This window comes from Silurus aristotelis (assembly GCF_946808225.1).
Source record: "Silurus aristotelis genome assembly, chromosome: 15".
Lineage (NCBI taxonomy): Eukaryota > Metazoa > Chordata > Actinopteri > Siluriformes > Siluridae > Silurus > Silurus aristotelis.
In genome coordinates this window covers 14,475,721-14,494,026 of record NC_139588.1, presented here as the reverse complement: position 1 = coordinate 14,494,026, position 18,306 = coordinate 14,475,721, and the positions used below count along the sequence as shown (strand labels likewise).

General features: G+C 37.7%; 2 protein-coding genes across 2 annotated transcripts in view; one reads left to right on the top strand and one right to left on the bottom strand.

Annotated features, from left to right (window-relative positions):
• Positions 1-6,500, top strand: part of ryr3 (ryanodine receptor 3) — a 79,434-nt gene extending 72,934 nt beyond the window's left edge. The window contains exons 90-103 of the mRNA XM_083562181.1: positions 30-198; positions 366-452; positions 1,119-1,307; positions 1,388-1,518; positions 1,599-1,641; positions 1,721-1,848; positions 1,937-1,997; positions 2,986-3,132; positions 3,451-3,585; positions 3,767-3,923; positions 4,359-4,423; positions 4,945-5,045; positions 5,137-5,188; positions 5,288-6,500. Coding sequence (XP_083418307.1) covers positions 30-198; positions 366-452; positions 1,119-1,307; positions 1,388-1,518; positions 1,599-1,641; positions 1,721-1,848; positions 1,937-1,997; positions 2,986-3,132; positions 3,451-3,585; positions 3,767-3,923; positions 4,359-4,423; positions 4,945-5,045; positions 5,137-5,188; positions 5,288-5,383 — 1,561 coding nt within the window. The 3' untranslated portion in view covers positions 5,384-6,500. The remainder of the gene's footprint in view (positions 1-29; positions 199-365; positions 453-1,118; positions 1,308-1,387; positions 1,519-1,598; positions 1,642-1,720; positions 1,849-1,936; positions 1,998-2,985; positions 3,133-3,450; positions 3,586-3,766; positions 3,924-4,358; positions 4,424-4,944; positions 5,046-5,136; positions 5,189-5,287) is intronic.
• Positions 6,258-18,306, bottom strand: part of aven (apoptosis, caspase activation inhibitor) — a 23,949-nt gene continuing 11,900 nt past the window's right edge. Inside the window, exons 3-6 of the mRNA XM_083562348.1 lie at positions 8,999-9,069; positions 7,791-7,886; positions 7,374-7,683; positions 6,258-6,937 (exon numbers count right to left, since the gene is read on the bottom strand). Of these exons, the coding sequence (XP_083418474.1) occupies positions 6,762-6,937; positions 7,374-7,683; positions 7,791-7,886; positions 8,999-9,069 (653 nt within the window). The 3' untranslated portion in view covers positions 6,258-6,761. The remainder of the gene's footprint in view (positions 6,938-7,373; positions 7,684-7,790; positions 7,887-8,998; positions 9,070-18,306) is intronic.

Sequence of the window (18,306 nt, the reverse complement as noted above, 5' to 3'; positions counted from 1 at the left end):
TACATATGAATGGAACTTTAAACTGACAGCACTGAGAAACGTGAAAAAGAAGATAAGGCCAAAGAGGAAAAGCCTGAAGAGCCAGAAGAGGAAGAAGCACCAATTTCAAAAAAACATCATGGCTCATCAAAGGAGGAATCTCCTGCTTTAATGGCAACTTTCGTTGCTGGCCTTGAAGTTTACAAGACCAAGATGCTAGTAAGTGATTAATATAACAGCTTTCCAGTTAATTGACATGAATTGCATACAAATCTATTACAAGACAATTGTTTTTATAATTTTTTAGGACATTCTGTTTATTGTAAAATTGGACCGTTGCATGTTCATTCCATCTTTATGAAAGGTTTTGATTTTTGACTTTTCAGAATTACTTGGCTCGTAATTTCTACAATCTTCGGATGCTGGCATTGTTTGTAGCATTTGCAATCAACTTCATCCTGCTCTTTTACAAGGTTTGCTTCACATTGATTTTGGTTTAATATTTATTAATTACCGTATTTTCTGGACTATAAGCCGCTACTTTTTCCCCACGCTTTGAACCTCGCGGCTTAAACAACAAAGCGGCTAATTTATGGATTTTTCCTGGGTTTTACCCCGATTTCACAAACTTCAAGACAAAAACTGAGCCCCATAACATTAGACCAATGAAATTGCCAAACGGGTTCAGGTGAACTAATGAAACTCTTTATATTAAATCAGATGCGCTCCCACTGAATCGGGCCGCACCACGATTTTTAAACGCACGACGATGCCAAAAGATAAAATTCCCGAGAGAAATTGTTGTGAAAGGAAGGAGGAAGACAGTGAACAATGACTTTCTTGGTAGGCTACTGTTTAGATACACGCAGTGTTACAGTCACTGTCTTTCGTTAAAGCCTGTGTAAAGTTTTGGTTTTACACATTAGTTTCAGTGTAGACACCTGCGGTTTATAGACAGGTGCGGCTTATTTATGTTCAAAATAAAAATCTTTGTCAAATTCAGTGCGGCTTATATTTGGGTGCGCTTAATAGTCCGGAAATTACGGTAATGTATGTAATTAGGAAAATTGCATCATTCATTCATTAAAAAAATTATTTACATGATTAATTATTTGCTATTTATTTGTCGTTTTTTGTAGGTGACTGGTGAAGCTGAGGATGAGGAAGAGGAGGAGTCCTGGGGTGGTAGTGATGATGAAGATGAAGACGATATAGAATTCTATGTCCTTCAAGAAAGCACTGGCTATATGGCACCTACTCTGACTTTCTTGGCTGTACTGCATACAATTATTTCTCTTCTTTGTGTGGTGGGATATTACTGTCTGAAGGTAAGTTCTTTCTTTCATCACAATGCCACAAGGAAATAATTTATTCAAATACTAAAAAAAGCTATATTCTCTGGGTGTAGGTGCCGTTGGTAGTGTTTAAGCGAGAGAAAGAGATCGCAAGGAAACTTGAATTTGATGGCTTGTACATCACTGAGCAGCCCTCTGATGATGACATCAAGGGTCAATGGGACCGTTTGGTCATTGCCACACCGTAGGGCCTATTGAGAAACATATTCAAATAAACAGTGTCAGATATTTGGGACTTTTTCAAATGAATCATTTTTCTTTCAGGTCTTTCCCTAATAATTACTGGGACAAATTTGTCAAGAGAAAGGTATGGCACATCTTCAAATGAAATAAATCTCTCCGCAGTGTTGAGATTGAATGTGTCCTGCTGTAACTCACACCTTCAGGTCATAAATAAATATGGAGATTTGTATGGAGCTGAGCGTATTGCTGAACTTCTTGGTCTGGACAAGAGTGCACTTGACTTTGATCCTACAGAGGAAGCTGTGGTGAAAGAGGCTTCTCTGCTTTCCTGGTAAGCTTGAATCAAAGAAATTAAAATGAACCGAAGAAGGTTTACAAAAGGACATTGTTTGAGACACTGTTCTTCATTTCATTTGCAGGTTGAGTTCTATTGACACAAAGTACCACATCTGGAAAATGGGAGTTGTCCTAACTGATAATGTATGTAAAACACCAAAACAGCCTTGTGATAACATATGCTTTACGTATTACTTAGGCTTATATGCTCACTGGAAATTTCAATAGCCCTGTACATTTATTCAATTGTCCAGTTAGCCAATCGTGTGGTGCATATAATCATGCAGATATAGGCCAAGCACTGTTGCAGAGCGTGTTCACATCAAACATCAGAATAAGGAAAGTGTGATCTCAATGACTGACCATGGCATGATTGTGCCAGATGACTGATTTCATCATTCATTCATTTTCTCCCACTTATCCGTAATTCGGGTCGCGGGGGCAGCAGTCTAAGCAGGCCCCCGCCTTCGACTGCTGCCCAATCCACACAGCACCGTCCCTTACGGTCCCTCCTGCAGGTGGTGAGCCCACGGGAAGGATGACTGATTTGATTATTTCAAAATAACTGATCTCCAGAGATTTTCAAGCACAACAGTCTCCACAGTTTGCACAGAATGATACAAAAAACATCCAGTGAATGATGGCCATGCAGGCATAAACACTGTTGATGATAGAGAGCAGAAAAGAATAGCCAGACCATTTCAAGCTCACAGGAACTACAGGAGCTCAAATAAGCACTCTACAACAGTGGTGATCAGTAAAGCATTTCAGACTCTTATAAACATTTACAGAATTTATAACACACCTCAACAATGATGGAACTGTAATGAACTTATTCGGTGCCAACCCAGATGGTTCCTCTCAAGGTTTCTTCCTCATACAATGTTTCAAGCCATACTGGTTTGCTTATTATGGATAAACATAGGAGATCACTTACAGGGCTATTCTAACGCTATAACTTCTTTATCTGTGTAAAGCTACATTAAGAATATGTCCATTGTTAAAAGCACTATACAAATAAAAACTAATTGAATCGAATTGACTGGAAAATTGCATGAATACGAGGTATACATATGTTTCATAATGAGTGGTCTGTGATTTTACACTCATCCAAAAATATCTTTGGTTACAGTCTTTCCTCTACTTGATCTGGTACACCACCATGTCAATTCTGGGCCATTACAACAACTTCTTTTTTGCTGCTCACTTGCTGGATATTGCCATGGGCTTCAAGACCTTGAGAACTATCCTGTCCTCTGTAACTCACAACGGCAAGCAGGCAAGTCCCTACCACCAGGGGGTGCACGTCAGCTTTTAAATGTTCGAATCTTTTCCCCGGTTTATCGGGGAATTGCATTTTCCTTAACTTTTAACTAATTAGTTTGGGTTTTAAGTTGTATGTTGAAATAATGACGTATTGATTATAAAATGAAGTAAAATTTAAATACAGTACAGTACTATACACATAAAATAATATTTTTGGGGTGGCGTCGCGGTTTTTCGTTTATCGCGGTTTTGGAACGTAACCACCACAATAAATGGGGGATTACTGTACTATGTGTAAATTGACACCCCCCTCTACTTCTTGTTTAAACAGCTGGTGTTGACTGTGGGCCTGCTTGCAGTCGTGGTTTACCTGTACACCGTTGTGGCGTTCAACTTCTTCCGCAAGTTCTACAACAAGAGTGAGGATGAGGATGAACCAGACATGAAGTGCGACGATATGATGACTGTGAGTTAGGACTCAGTTGCTTGTTTTGCATGTGGAAGCAAATAATTATTACCCAGAAAGAAGTAATTGGGTATACTTTTCTGGAGAGAAACAAAAATGATGGAACATGATTTATCATTATTGGTTTAAGAACCATTTGCTAATGAATAGCTAAACGAATGACTTCCCTGTTGATCCTCAGTGCTACCTGTTCCACATGTATGTGGGTGTGAGAGCTGGTGGAGGTATCGGTGATGAGATTGAGGACCCAGCCGGTGACCCATATGAACTTTACCGCATCCTTTTTGACATTACTTTCTTCTTCTTTGTCATTGTCATCCTGTTGGCCATCATTCAGGGTAAGTTCATGTGATAATTGTTGTTGAGTTTGTTTGTCTTGTATGGAGCCTGTCTAAAGACCCCAATAGCCCAATTACATAAATTCCACAGTCAAGTTTCTATACATCTTTGGAGAATTCATAGAATTTCCATATCATTGGTCTGAGGTTAGGGATGCATCGAGCTCATACTGGCCTAACAATAGACTGGATGTTCTTTGAAATATTTTTTGGAAAACTGGTAATTTAATCTGCCTTACTGATATAACAGATCTTTCACATAAAAACTTGTCTCAGCATAAGTATGTTAATATGAAGTCAATCCACCTGATAACATGTAGAGGCTTATTTTTCTTACTTGATATTATTGAAGCCAATCATTTGTTTTATCATCTTATAAAACTGCACTTTGCCACTGGATGTCATTACTGCAATTTTCCTTTGTTCATAAACTAGGTTTGATCATTGATGCTTTTGGTGAGCTGAGAGATCAGCAAGAGCAAGTGAAGGAGGACATGGAGGTAAGGGCTTTGTGGTGGTGGTGGTGGGCTTTTTCCCCCCGCAGCATACTGCAGGGAATTATAAGTGAATTTAACACAAAATCTTTAAATAATATAAGAAGAAAACATTGAAGTTGTTACAGTTCTTGACCATAAGGTGGCAGTCACAAAATTTCGGGTGCATTCAGAGCCCGGTCCTGGAAGATATGTCAATTTTTGGAATAATATTTTGATGCATTGCTGAATTCCACGTGCACAACCTGTTTTTTTGTTTATTAAAGGTTATGGGAAAATGTTTTTTAATATCAAACTTTTAAATCTGATGGTTGAATGGGCTACAATAGACACTATAGCCAGTAGAAGAAAAATAAAGGTAGAATAAACAAATTGTTGTACACGAGGATTGAAAAACTGATTACTAAAAGCAAACTTCACTTCCATAGTCACCCTATAACTGCTATTGTCAATATATGCTCAGTCATGTTTTACTCCTTACCCAACTAACGTGAAGTCTAAATCATATTTTTATCCCCCGAAATTAGACTAAATGTTTTATCTGTGGAATTGGAAATGACTATTTTGACACCACACCGCATGGCTTTGAGACCCACACTCTACAAGAACACAACCTGGCCAACTATCTGTAAGTTAACACTCTCCATGACACCTACAAAGTCTGAAAATCAACTACAAAATACCCATGACCCTTTCATTTATTGTTTCTTCTTGGACAGATTCTTCCTGATGTATCTCATTAATAAAGATGAAACTGAACATACGGGTCAGGTGCGTCTACAGAATACGCCTCTCCTCTCTTGATTTAAATATAAATGACAGTAAAGGTTGTGCTGCCATTGTGCTGATTTTTTTTTTTTTTATCCACAGGAGTCCTATGTATGGAAGATGTATCAGGAGAGGTGTTGGGACTTCTTCCCTGCTGGAGACTGCTTCCGCAAGCAATACGAGGACCAGTTGGGTTAGAGGGAATGTGAATGCCCTTTACCCGCATGCTAACGAGATTAGAACCTGCAACCTGAACAAGAAGTTCTAACTAGAGAAAAAACATGACACTGACCACTATTTTCATTTATAAAGCACGGTTACAGGATACGACACTGTCTACCTGATCAAGACTAAGACATTGAGCCACAAATGTGAAATGTTAACTCAGACCTCTAACATAAACATGGTGCATTAATCCAACCTGCCTAAACATGACATTTAATCTTAAGACCTTACTAGTACTTTTGACATTTTATTGTCTTTTATGTGCTGGTATTTAAAGACACTGCGCAGTGAGCTGAGAGCACACACATGAACCTGATAACAAAAAAACCCCCAAAAAAACAAACAAACAAAAAAAAGTATAAACAAATATAAAGATCACACACACACACACACACAATTACATCAAATAGAGCTATCAGTGATTAATGCGAGTTAGGACCAGTTGGCCCATTGTATTTCACACGGTGCTAACAGGAACCTACCAGCTACCTATCATTAATAGCTGAAATATTTTGGAGTGATCTATTCTTTAGACACGCTGAGTGAATAAACAAATATGCACAACATCCTTTTCTTTGTTATTGAACTAATGAATGAACATTTACAACATATAATATGCAACGCCTTATTAAACAGTAAAGCGACAGGCGGCATGCAGAACGATCCATGTGCCCATTAGATTAGTTCATCACAATCAAAGTGCCTTATGAAAAAGACTATGCAAACCATTTTGTCCCTCCTTATGTGTAGCAATCCTGTGTTTGAGATGAACTTACCTAGATTAGTTTTGTGGCTTTAGTTACAGGTGTTCTAAGTAACATGCACAACTGCTTTTATGTTTTTGTTATTGATTTCTTTTGAATAGCCAAAGGCTTACAAGCGTAGGATCTCCTCTGGCATTAAAGGAAATCAATATGGCAACCCAAAGCAAAGAACATTAGGATAACAGACTACATAACAGAATGAAGGCAAAATTGTAATCTATTACTGTTTGGCCATTTATATGTAGAAGCTTTGGTGAATTGTTTCATTTGGGAGAAGAGGATAAAAAAAAGCAAAAAAACAACAATAAAGTGATCAATGCAATAAATCCTGCTTGTCATTTATGTACTGATACACAGAAGCACTGATTCACACATTAAGAGGGCATTATTTATGTGCTGACTGAAAGCATCAGTAAACAAGAACAGCGGGTTAGTTATTTAGTCATTGATTTCGATGTTGGTGGACGTTCAGCGATAAGGCATCATTCAGAAGGACCGACATGCACGTTTTGCTGCGGATAGCGCTGCAGTCTCGTTGTTCATGTCCAGAATTACTGTTTAACACGCTCAGATATGTGCTCGGTTATTCAGGAGATCATGCTGTCTAGCCAGTCTTCAAGATCTTCCTCAGTCATTTCCTGCTTTACTGGCTCTGATTTTTGCTGCAGCTCTTCAGACTGATTCCTTTTAGCCTCCTCTTCTGTTTTTGCCTGGTCCACTTCAGGCTCCTGTTCTTCCCTGTTCTCAGCTAAAACTAATGCAGCTGAAATGCAAAATTAAGCAATGTCAAGATAAATTCACAATAAATAAAGAATAATACACTGTTGTAGGAGACATGGTGGTGTGAGACGTTGACTCCCCAACAGAATTCTCCAAAAGTTACCATTCCTTTTATACTACAGTGGATTTGGCAAATTTCATAATTGTTTTTTATTTTATAGGCTAGGGTGTCATGATTGTTTTTAACCACTTACAGTTAGCCACCAGTTAGCCACTAGATAGCCACTAGATTTACTACTATAGTGCAACGGTTCGTTCCAGTCCGATTATTGTATTGGGCAAGCAGCGTTACATTAATGGCTCGTATTTGACCCTATTGCATCCAAAATTTCCTGTTTGCTGATATTCAATTAATTAGCACAATTTCGAGCATTAACACCTCCCCTTCTAAAATTGTATTCATGAGGATAATCACTCACCGTTCTCTGGGGTAAAAGACGCTTCCTCTACCCTATTTGAGGTCTTTGACTCGTCTAATGAAAGGCTTGTGATAGGTTTCTGTAGTCCAAGGAGAAGATCCAGCTCCTCGTCAGCATCGTCCACAGGGCTGATAACTGCAGTGGATGAGTGGGAGCACATGCTGGTGTCTGAAACGGGCTTCATAGGTTGTGATACATGTGAGCATTGCTTCTGAGTGGAGTGTGCTGGAGCAGGAGGTTTAAATCCACTGAGTGATGGATCCGCTTTGTTCAGTACTCCTAATGAGGGGATTTCAACTGGTGTTGAATCCTAAAATGACAAAAGTAAATCAAATTGACACACTGATTTACAGCTACTTTATATAACCTTATAAGAAGCCTGTGTACAGAGTGAAGTTTTTTGTTTGTTTTTTACACCTGGACAAGGCCGGGTTCAAGGTCAAGCCTCTGGTGAAGCGGCAGCTCCTGAAGAGAATGAGCTAAAACCTCCAGGTCCACAAAGAGAGCAGGCACCTGCAATCAGAATCCAACATCATTCTGTTAGTCTGAATAACACAATTATAGCAGAAACATTCAGTATTACACAAGTAGTCACTGGAACAGCCGGGGTCAACAAGAAATATAAAGGATGCAAGTTACAGTGCAAGAAATCCCATGAATTATGACAGACCCTAATTAATTATGCTCAAGGCAATAAACATAAAAAAGCAATGTGGCAACAAGTACAATTTCTGGGGATTCTTGAATGAAAATCTAGAGAATGTGAGCCATTATAAAAACAGAACTGCTCTCTTTTTTTGTTAATTTTGGGATTTTGCTACATTAATGAACATCAGTGTGTGTGGGATGAGCTGTGTTAATGTACAAGTCTTAAATGTATTTATTTTACATGACTTCCACAAATACTATTAATAAATCATATAAACAATTTGCATCCAGGATATCCACGGTCCATCCACAGTGCTGGGATTTGAACTTTCCATTAAAAGTCATGTCTGTAAACCACTAAGCTACTACTTCCTGTTCATTTTTTTATTAGCTTTCAGCTTAAAAAATATTCAGCTCTAATAATTTTTTCCTTTTCATTTTGAAAAACACTACAGAGATTTGAAAATAGTGCTAGTGCGAACCAAAAATATATATAAATAAGTGCACACTTTGTTTACTGGGGTACCTGGGGGTACAATTATGACCAGCATCCTATCCAGTGTAAGAGTCTGACCTTGATAAATTGATTAATGAATTGTTATTATGAAATAATGGCCACTTTTTGCTTGTACATTTTTTAATTCATTACAATAAGACCGGATGCACATTGTAAGGATGGGAGATCACGCTGGATGCTGATAAAAATAAAAAAGCAATGACTGTGCTTGCTTGCTTGGACAGACTGCTGTATAGATTTGAATCTAAAACGGAGAAAATCGAATTTGAAATGTGTTGTGCCAAGAAAATGCAAAATCCAAATCCTGCTTGTGTAAATATCTATGTGCTGGATGGTAGACTACAAGGAAGTAAACATGAGGTATGAACAGATCACAATGCAAAATAAAAATTCTTGTTTTACTGTCAAATATATGTGGTAAACCCAATTTGAATGTTTTTAGTGTAAGAGTTGCAGGTACCTTGTTAGTTCCTAGTGTATCCACCTCCCAATCTTTCTCCTCGGAAAACCTGAACTGAGTGAAGGAGTCGCCTAAAGTTGGGGAGAGTAAATTATGATTAATAAAAAAATAACTCAATAAATAATTAATTAATGAGAGTGGGTAAAAATGAACCAAAAAATAACAATTACGCACATACACAAGTAAATGTAAAGGTTTATGGTAATATTGTGAACCAATAAATGTTTAACTGGGTTGAGAGCTGGTGACTGTGAAGGTCTGTGAGGGTAAAGTCGACCAGCAAGAGTTCATTAAATAAAAAGTAGCATTGTCATTAGTGGAGCAGTAAGATTTCTACAGCCGCATGTTTCTCATCTCAATTTACAACACAAAGCGACTTCCATTCTAAAAAACAGCCGTAAGTGATGACAGCAGGAGAAAGACACAGCTGCTGTGTCACACACAGCTGTGAGAGTGAAGAAGAGGATGTGTTGCAGATCTCACTCTGTGTGTGTGTGTGTGTGTGTGTGTGTGTGTGTGTGTGTGTGTGTGTGTGTGTGTGTGTGTGTGTGTGTGTGTGTGTGTGTCTCAAAAACAGGCTTTCAGCTGCACTTGCCTTGCCAATTGCAGTTGGTGATGTTGCTAGACACTTGTAAATGGGAATCGGGGGTCAAGTGTGCATAGCGCTCACAAGCCATTGCCTTTTCAATATGTTTTCTAGATTTTAGAGGCATGTTAATAAAGTGGTCAACACAAAACAAATTAGTGTCAGTGAAACATAAAATGTGTGCGCATTCTACCAGAAAGCCAGATCGCTGACGGGCATTTTCATGTCGAGTTTGTTCTGCCGAGGGATTCATTCTAATTTCAGTTCGATTTTGTTTTATGTTTAATAAAGAATCTAATAAGATGAGAAGAATGTCCCGACATTAAACGTTCAACTTTTATAGTCACTCATTTTTAAAGGGCACTCATTTCATCATTAAATAGCTCACAGTACATTTCCCCAGGATACAGTGGCACTCATTACACTGACATTTAAATAAAATAACATTTTTGTCATGCTTTAGACACAAGTAAAATCAAGCAATTAATACAAATCAAATGTGAAAATCACTATTTGCATTTTGGAGGCGAGAAAAACAAAACAGCAAGAACAAAAAACAAACAAACAAACAAACAAAAAACCCCCAATGCAACCATGCATGGAAAATCAGGAACCTGCAGTGTAATTAACAGTGTAAGTACACATTTTTCTCAGATATCAATTTAAGTTATTGATTCCAACAATAAGTAGGATAGTGTCATGGCCATTAGGAATAGAGCACATCCAGATTTTAAAGGTAATCATAGCAGTGGAAATTACACATTCAAAAGTAACGTTTTTATAGTTTTTATGGAGATCCTAGAGCTCTTAATTCGTTTCTGAAACCCCCCCAAAAAAGCCAGCTACATGCAGGCAGCCCATTAAATAGGGCAACATTAATTATAGATCTCTCTCTGTTGCAGTGACAGGAGCAACTGTGCTCAAAAACATGATCTAGTCCAGGTTACCGGTTTTCCCACATTTGGATCTGCAGAAAGTAGTTTGATGATACAGTTTTTAATAGATTTTAATGATTTGAGTCTTATTTGGGTAAATGAATAAATTAATAGTGGTTCAATATGTTACAGATTTAGGATACCATAAGCTTAATACCGTATTTTCCGGACTATAAGCTTCTTTTTCCCACGCTTTGAACCCCACGGCTTAAACAACGAAGCGGCTAATTTATGGATTTTTCCGGGGTTTTTCCCGGTTTCACAAACTTCAAGCCAAAAAACTGAGCCCTATAACATTAGACCAATGAAATTGCTGAACGGGTTCAGGTGAACCAATGAAACTCTTTATATTAAATCAGATGCAGTCCCACTGAATCGGGCCGCACCACATCATAAATATGGATGAGGTTCCTCTGACGTTTGACCTGCCACTCACTCGGACTGTCTACGGGAAATGCGAATCATTCGTCACGGTGAAAACAACCGGGCATGAAAAAACACACTTTACCTGTGTTCTGAGCTGCACGGCATCGGGAGAAAAGATTCACCGATGGTGATTTTTAAACGCACGACGATGCCAAAAGAAAATCTTCCGAGAGAAATTGTTGTGAAAGGAAGGAGGAAGACAGTGAACAATGACTTTCTTGGTAGGCTACTGTTGTGTAACAGACACTGTCTTTCAATAAAGCCTGTGTAAAGTTCATTAGTTTCAATGTAGGCTTATTTATGGTCAAAATAAAAATCTTTGTCAAATTCAGTGGGTGCGGCTTATATTTGGGTGCGCTTAATAGTCCGGAAATTACGGTACTCAGTTGAGAGGAATTATAGCACACAATTTTCAGCAATGTTTAGCAATTACATATGGGTGTATTAGTCAGGTGTCCATTAACCTTTGGCCTTGCGATTAGTTTCTACTTATATTATGCTTTATTTTCTTGTGGGATATGCAATATATTTAAAACAGGACCAGGGACGAACAAATCAAAAGCATGGGCTCCTGGGGCAGCCGATCTGTTTCTGAAGTGATACTTTTACTAATAGCTGGCTTTGAAAAACAAACAAAAACAAAAGTCATTCCTTTTACATTTCTCAAAAAAGAGGAAACAAACTTTCAACAATTACTAAATATTTATATATGACAAAATTAGTTAGATTGGGATAATTATCAGCATCTGATTTGCTTATAACCTGTGCTAATCAGGGCAAGAATTGGGACTGAAGAATGCAATGGGGATGTTACGTGTCCACCTGTCTCACTATTTAACTGATTATTTGTCCACTCTCGAGAACACTTTTTTGTAAAACTTTCCAATCCAGCAGCTGTGGATCACTAAGTCACTATCCCTCTCTCATCTCTAATACTTGCATGAAAAGAGAGTAGATGAGAGGAAAGTAAGAAGTATCATCAAGCAACACAGCCCAGCCAGGACCTATTCATATCACTGCCATCTGGCAACAGCTAGCTGAGGATCTAGTCCAGAACCAGCTGCCTAATGGACAGTTTCAAACTCCAAAGAAGCACATTTCTACCAGAGACTTCCTTCCCTATTCACTTCCAGCACTGACACTTAAAACACATTCAAAAACGTTCAAAACTGGTTTACTTTAATGTCCCTTTGTGGTGTTGAATTTCTGCTGGTTTTAACATCATTTCTGCTGTTATTTTATCTGCACAGACTTCCTTGTTATAAGCCTTGAGTCAAAGTACTGCATCTGTATTATCCCCACAATGTATGCGGCTGTTTAAATATAGCTAAAAGCGTCAATGTAACCCGGAAACCCGATTCACTCGAGCTTATATAACTTATATGCTTCATCATAAATGCACCTTCATATGTGTTATATGATTTTTATTGAAGGAAGAAAAAATAAAACCCACACTAAATCTATAGTAAACTGATTAACATAAGGACATGGGATAATTTGCTAGCTAGGGCCCGGAAATTAGAGCAAAAAAAACCCCTCATAAACCAACAGGGACACGGAAAACCAATCTTTACTCTAATCTTCAAAGGACAAACAGCATGAAGATTAGATACTACGTGATTTTGTAGGGCAAATGGTACGACATGGGTTATGGAAAATAAAAACAGAAAACACATAGTATACTACACTTGAAGAATAATTGCTGCTCTCAGGGACAATGCGCTTGTAGAGCGGAAGATGAAACAAACGACAAGCGGAACAGACAGCATGCGTTCGGGGAAATAAACTGCCCTTAAAATGACTGTTCCTGTGGACGGTGCGTAAATGCAGAGGAAAGCATAATGGCCCATTAACACTGCCGTTACAACTCATACCTATAATCAAACAAATGACATTGTGCCACTGCGTAGGCAGACAAGCACACAGATGCTTTCCAATTATTTTCTTTGCAGAGGAAAGACAATACCACCGGGTATGTGTGTGCGCTTTTTAACTCAAGTACTGGCAAGTACCGCTGAAAATATCCGCTTATGCAACAGAAATCTCTTCATTTTACCTGCACAGACTTCACAACTAAATTGCACTACCATTAATTTAATACATGCAAACCGATCTATTAAACTTGTTCATAGCTTGGTGACACTAAAGCAACATAAACATTTTTAGAAGGACACAGGGTCAGAATATTTTGGTATATATTTACAGTTTTTCCTGTCCGTGTTGTATAACAAATTCAACATGTGAAAAGTAGAGCCTGCTATGAGAAAAGAAATGTTAGTTCTCACTCTCCAGTGTTCTGTATTGTTGAAAGATTTATGTTCAAACTCTTGATGTCACCAAAATGAGAATGGGTTCCCCTTTTAAGTCTGGTTCCTCTCAAGGTTTCTTCCTCATAACATCTAAGGGAGTTTTTCCTTGCCACAGTCACCATGGCTGCTCATCAGGGATAAATACACACCATTCACCTTAACTGTTGATTTCTGTAAAGCTGCTTTGAGACAATGTCTGTTGTGAAAAGCGCTATAGAAATAAACTTGACTTGACGACTTGATTTACTTTCACAAAGTCATGCTACAAGAGTTGTTGAGGTTGTTGAGTTTGTTTTAGGCGAGTATGTAATATGGTCAAAATGTTACATTCTTTCCTTATTTTGATAGTTAATGTGAACATTATCTGAATCTGCTGACCCTCATCTGCATTTATTTCTGCACTGAACTGCTGCGACATGATTGCCTAATTAGAAAATTGCATAACTGTGTTTAAAAAAGTCAAACTCCTTGTAAATTTGCTGGCCAAATCACCAATAATGTTGGCTGATCGTAGCAACTTTAGATGATATACACCCTGACATTAGCAAAAAAAATTTAAAGAAAAAGGTGTTTTTTTACTTGTCACATGTACATTATAGCACAGAGAAATTCTTTCTTCACATATCCCAGTGATGTTAAGAAGCTGGGGCAAGAGCTCCTTGTCAGCCATTATACAGCAGGTTACAAAGAGGGCCAAGGGCAAAGAGTGGCAGCTTGGTGATGCTGGGGCTTGAACCCCCAACCTCCCGATCAGTAACCAAGAATCATAACCACTAATTCACCACTTTATCCTAATGCAATCAAACCAGGGACCCCAGAACTGTGAGGTAGAAATAGCAGCTAAGAATAATGCTGAAATTTTTATTTTCTGATTTAAGTTAAACGTTGCCTTTAGACTTCTACCAAAGCCCCCCAAAAAATTTAGATGCTACAAATATAATAAACGCTGAATCAGAAGACAGCATGACAAATCAATCAAATTAATAAAAATAAAAAAAAACAACCACAAGCTCCCTCATCAAAGAAAATATTTCTCCAAAAATGTTTTTAATTAAAAAAATTTTTTTAAACAATCCTGTCAAAATATTAAAAGTATTTGGACACTAAATGAGTTGTTCTATCAGCACAGGAAATAAAAAATACAGACTGCAAGATGTGGACCTATTATCAAATAGATTTTAAAAACAGTCCATGTACCAAGAAAAACCTTTTCTTAAATGGTGACTCATGCAGTCAGTACCTGAGGGACCTTCTCTCTTTTCTTAGTGAGTTGAAGTTTGACTTGCTGAGTTGCAGCCATTTTATAGCAACCTAACGTGTGTGATGGAAGGTCCAGCTGGTGAAGCAGACAGAATCAGGACCACAGCCTGCGGGTCAAAAACCCTTAGGGGTGGGGGGCCGCTTTCCTACAGGCACACTGTCACCAGCAATCATTCACAGTACCTTCTCCTCACTGCAGCACACATGGATGACCAGAAATTTTAAAGTTTAGCCAGGCGTAAAACGCGGTTAGCCACGGCACAGAAGGAAAACAGAGTTAGCGACACGCCCATCGTATATGGACTGATGCTTGCCTGATCTACAGAATGAAATGGTATGCAGGTAGACAGTGAAATACGAGTACGCAACCGTGATTATACATCATATATACATGCACATACACTTACTATTAAGTGGACTTACTGTCCACTTTATTAAGAAAACCTGTATACCTGCACATTTATTCTGTAAATTTAATCAGCCAAGCATGTGGCAGCAGAGCAATAAAAAATATGTAAATACAGGTCAAGAGCATCAGTTAAACATCTTAGCCAGGAAGAAGTGTGATTTCTGACTTTATCTGTGCTATTAATATTTCTTTAACTGTTGATCTTCCTAGATTTTCACACACACAAAAAGTGTCTACAGTTTACAAATGGAAGGGAAAAAGTCAACATTAAGTGAGAAACAATTCTCTGAGAAAAAAGTGTCTTGTTTAGAGGCATCAGAGAAGACAGCCCAGATTAGTCTTTGCTGACAGGATGTTTACAGTAACTCAAAAAAGCACTCTTTACAACCATGTAGAGCAGAAAATCATCTCAGAACTCACAAAACATCAAACCTTAAGGTAAATGGGCTATGAAATGATAGGAACACATGGTGTCCAGTCTTAGTCTTTGTGTGGCCTCTGACAACCTTGATTATTTCCACCCATGTATTTTCATTGTCTATTAAATGTGTGTGCTTGTAATCTTAATTTCACCTCATTGATCTACTCTACGTTTTCCTTTGATGGTCAATGATGAAGCTAATTACGATGATGAGCCAGAGAAAAAAGGACTGTCCTTCAGAAAAAAAAAGAATTAGCTCAAATACATAGAAAGAAAGGGGGGGGGGAGTAAAGACAGTAATTTTCATCTTTTCATATTTTCCACACTTTCATCTTTAATTGTCCGAAACACACCCACACACACCACAAAAATCCAAACTGTTCACACCGTATTATTTCAAATCATGAACGTCTATAGTGGGATTAAAGCTGAAGTAAACATATTTCCGTGAGACTTCAGATAAAAACTGAACTTACCTGCTGGAAGCCTTCACTAAAACAGATGATCAAATGTATCTGTTAATAACCTAAGTGCATGGGTGTGAACTATAAGACTGTGACAGAGTAATAGTAATCTTTTATATTATTATAAAAGATATTTCGTTTAATGTTGTACCAACAGTTTCACTTAAAAGAAAAAAAAAACAAACAGCATTATGTATTATTTATATATTAAATTAAACAAACAGGTCTGATCCTATGTCTATTAAAAAAGTATGCAATTAACTGTTTCTTCATTAGTTCTTGCATGTGGCAAACAAAATGTTTTCTTTTAATTCATAGATAATTTATGAATTTATGACATTTAAATGCCCTTAAAGGGTTAAGAATTGGAAATCTGGGTACACTTTCAACTCTTACTGCAAATGTAAATTGAGAAGATTTAAGTTAATTAATATGACATTAAATGCTATGGACAAAAGTATTGGGACACCCGACTCTTCCCAGTCATATATGGTTTGTTCCCAAACTGTTAACAAAATGTTGGAGGCAAGTGATGTCTTTTGGATGCTATAGGATTACATCTTCAATTCACTTGAACTTTTTTGAGACCCAAACCTGTTCCAGCATAACAATGCCACCTGTGCACAAGCTGGCTTCATGAAGATATGGTTTGCTACAGAGCTCTGACCTCAACTCTACTGAGCACTTCTGGGATGAACTTAAATGCTGACTGCCCTCCTCAACCAGCATCACCCCCTTGAATTGACTAACAATCCTTATCCTTATACCCTTATAGCAAAAGAAGCACAGTTATCCACAATCACAGTCCAAAATGTAGTTGAACATCTAAAGTAGAACATCTAAATCATCTAAAGTGGAGGTTATTATAACAGCAAATGTGGAATTGGATATTCCAAGCCTTTAAATTCATCATGAAAAGCAAGTTAGAACAAAGAGCAAAAAAGACATTCTGTGTGAAACTGGGCAAATCTGCTACAGAGACGTTTGGCATATGGCGATGCTGCAATGAGTCGTTCGAGGTGTTTTGAGAAGCACGCATGCTTTAAGAGTGGTGAAACATCACCGGCAACTTGTGCATGATAATAGTCAGAAAACAATCCGCATGATCTCACTTCCGCACCCACCCTACTTGCCAAATTTGGCTTCTCTGGCCTTTTCACCCTCTTCCTGAAGATGTAGATCCAGCTCAAAATGTGAAAGTGTGTAAATGTAAATAAATAAAGTACTTTCTTGTAAAAAAAATAGCTAGTTTTAGTTCTAGTAATATTTGATACCGCCTCAGATAATCTGCCAATGCATGTTTAAATCAGATATTACAGAGGTCACCTGACAATATTTTGGACAGAAATGGTTCAAAAATAGTACTTTAATATTTTTAGATAAAAATTTGGTTGGGGAAAAAATTTAAACAGGCCTTGAATGAGGTCAGGTCTAACAAGTCACAAATTGTGTCAATACTGATTTTTAAAGTGTTTAAAATACACTGTTTTATTGTCTCGCTTGCACCGAATTCTACTGAAATACAACTCCTCAGATGCTACAAAAGCCGGATCTCCTTTCTGCTTATTTACTTAAGAATGTTGTTATGGTTATTTACAATCCATTATCATATTTATCCTACACAGAGCTATGCTAAAAAAGTCCACAAAGCATTCCATTTTATCTAATGATCTGAAGAATCTGTGGCTGTGGTGTTTAGACTCCCCTTCACACAAATAAGTGCAGCAAAGCTGATAGTCTCTGATATCTTCTTATTTTTAAACACGACATGGACGGTTTTAAGTTTTATAATCTGGATGAACACAGAGGCCATAAAAAGCTTATGCTGAAGCTGTTTCACCACACAGGAACTATTTGCACAGATAAATAAAGATTTAATCGAGGAGATGTCAAAGACTGATGCTCATTAAGGCTGTTATTTGTCAGTGTGCTGTATCAGTGTCATGATGTAAAGTCTATTGCAGAGCTCCAACACACAATCATTTCTCTCTCTGTGCTCTTTAATTAGGGCCTTTAGCCAAAATTATTTATTGTTCACTACTAATTTCCAATTTCAGTGGTTGTTTTGAAAATGAGTCACCAGTAAATTTTCACCTGTGGATTTTTTTACATTAGGAAACCTACCATAATTTCCGGACTATAAAGCGCACCGTTATATAAGCCGCACCCACTGAATTTGCCAAGATTTTTATTTTAAACATAAATAAGCCGCACCTGTCTATAAGCAGGTGTCTACGTTGAAACTAATGAACTTTACACAGGCTTTCACAAAAGACAGTGTCTGTTACACGGTGTAACGGGTGAAATATTTTGCGCTTCCTTTGGGAGCATAGCAGTATTTTGGGAATAGCCTGCTGCCACATTTTTCCGCTATTACTGCATGTGTGCAAGACAGAGGATTATGTCCTTATTATTTTCTGATGCTCAATTCTAAGTTTCTTTGACTAACCCGTAACGCTGTCAAAAAAAAAAAAAAAAAAGCATGAGTTTTGAAAACC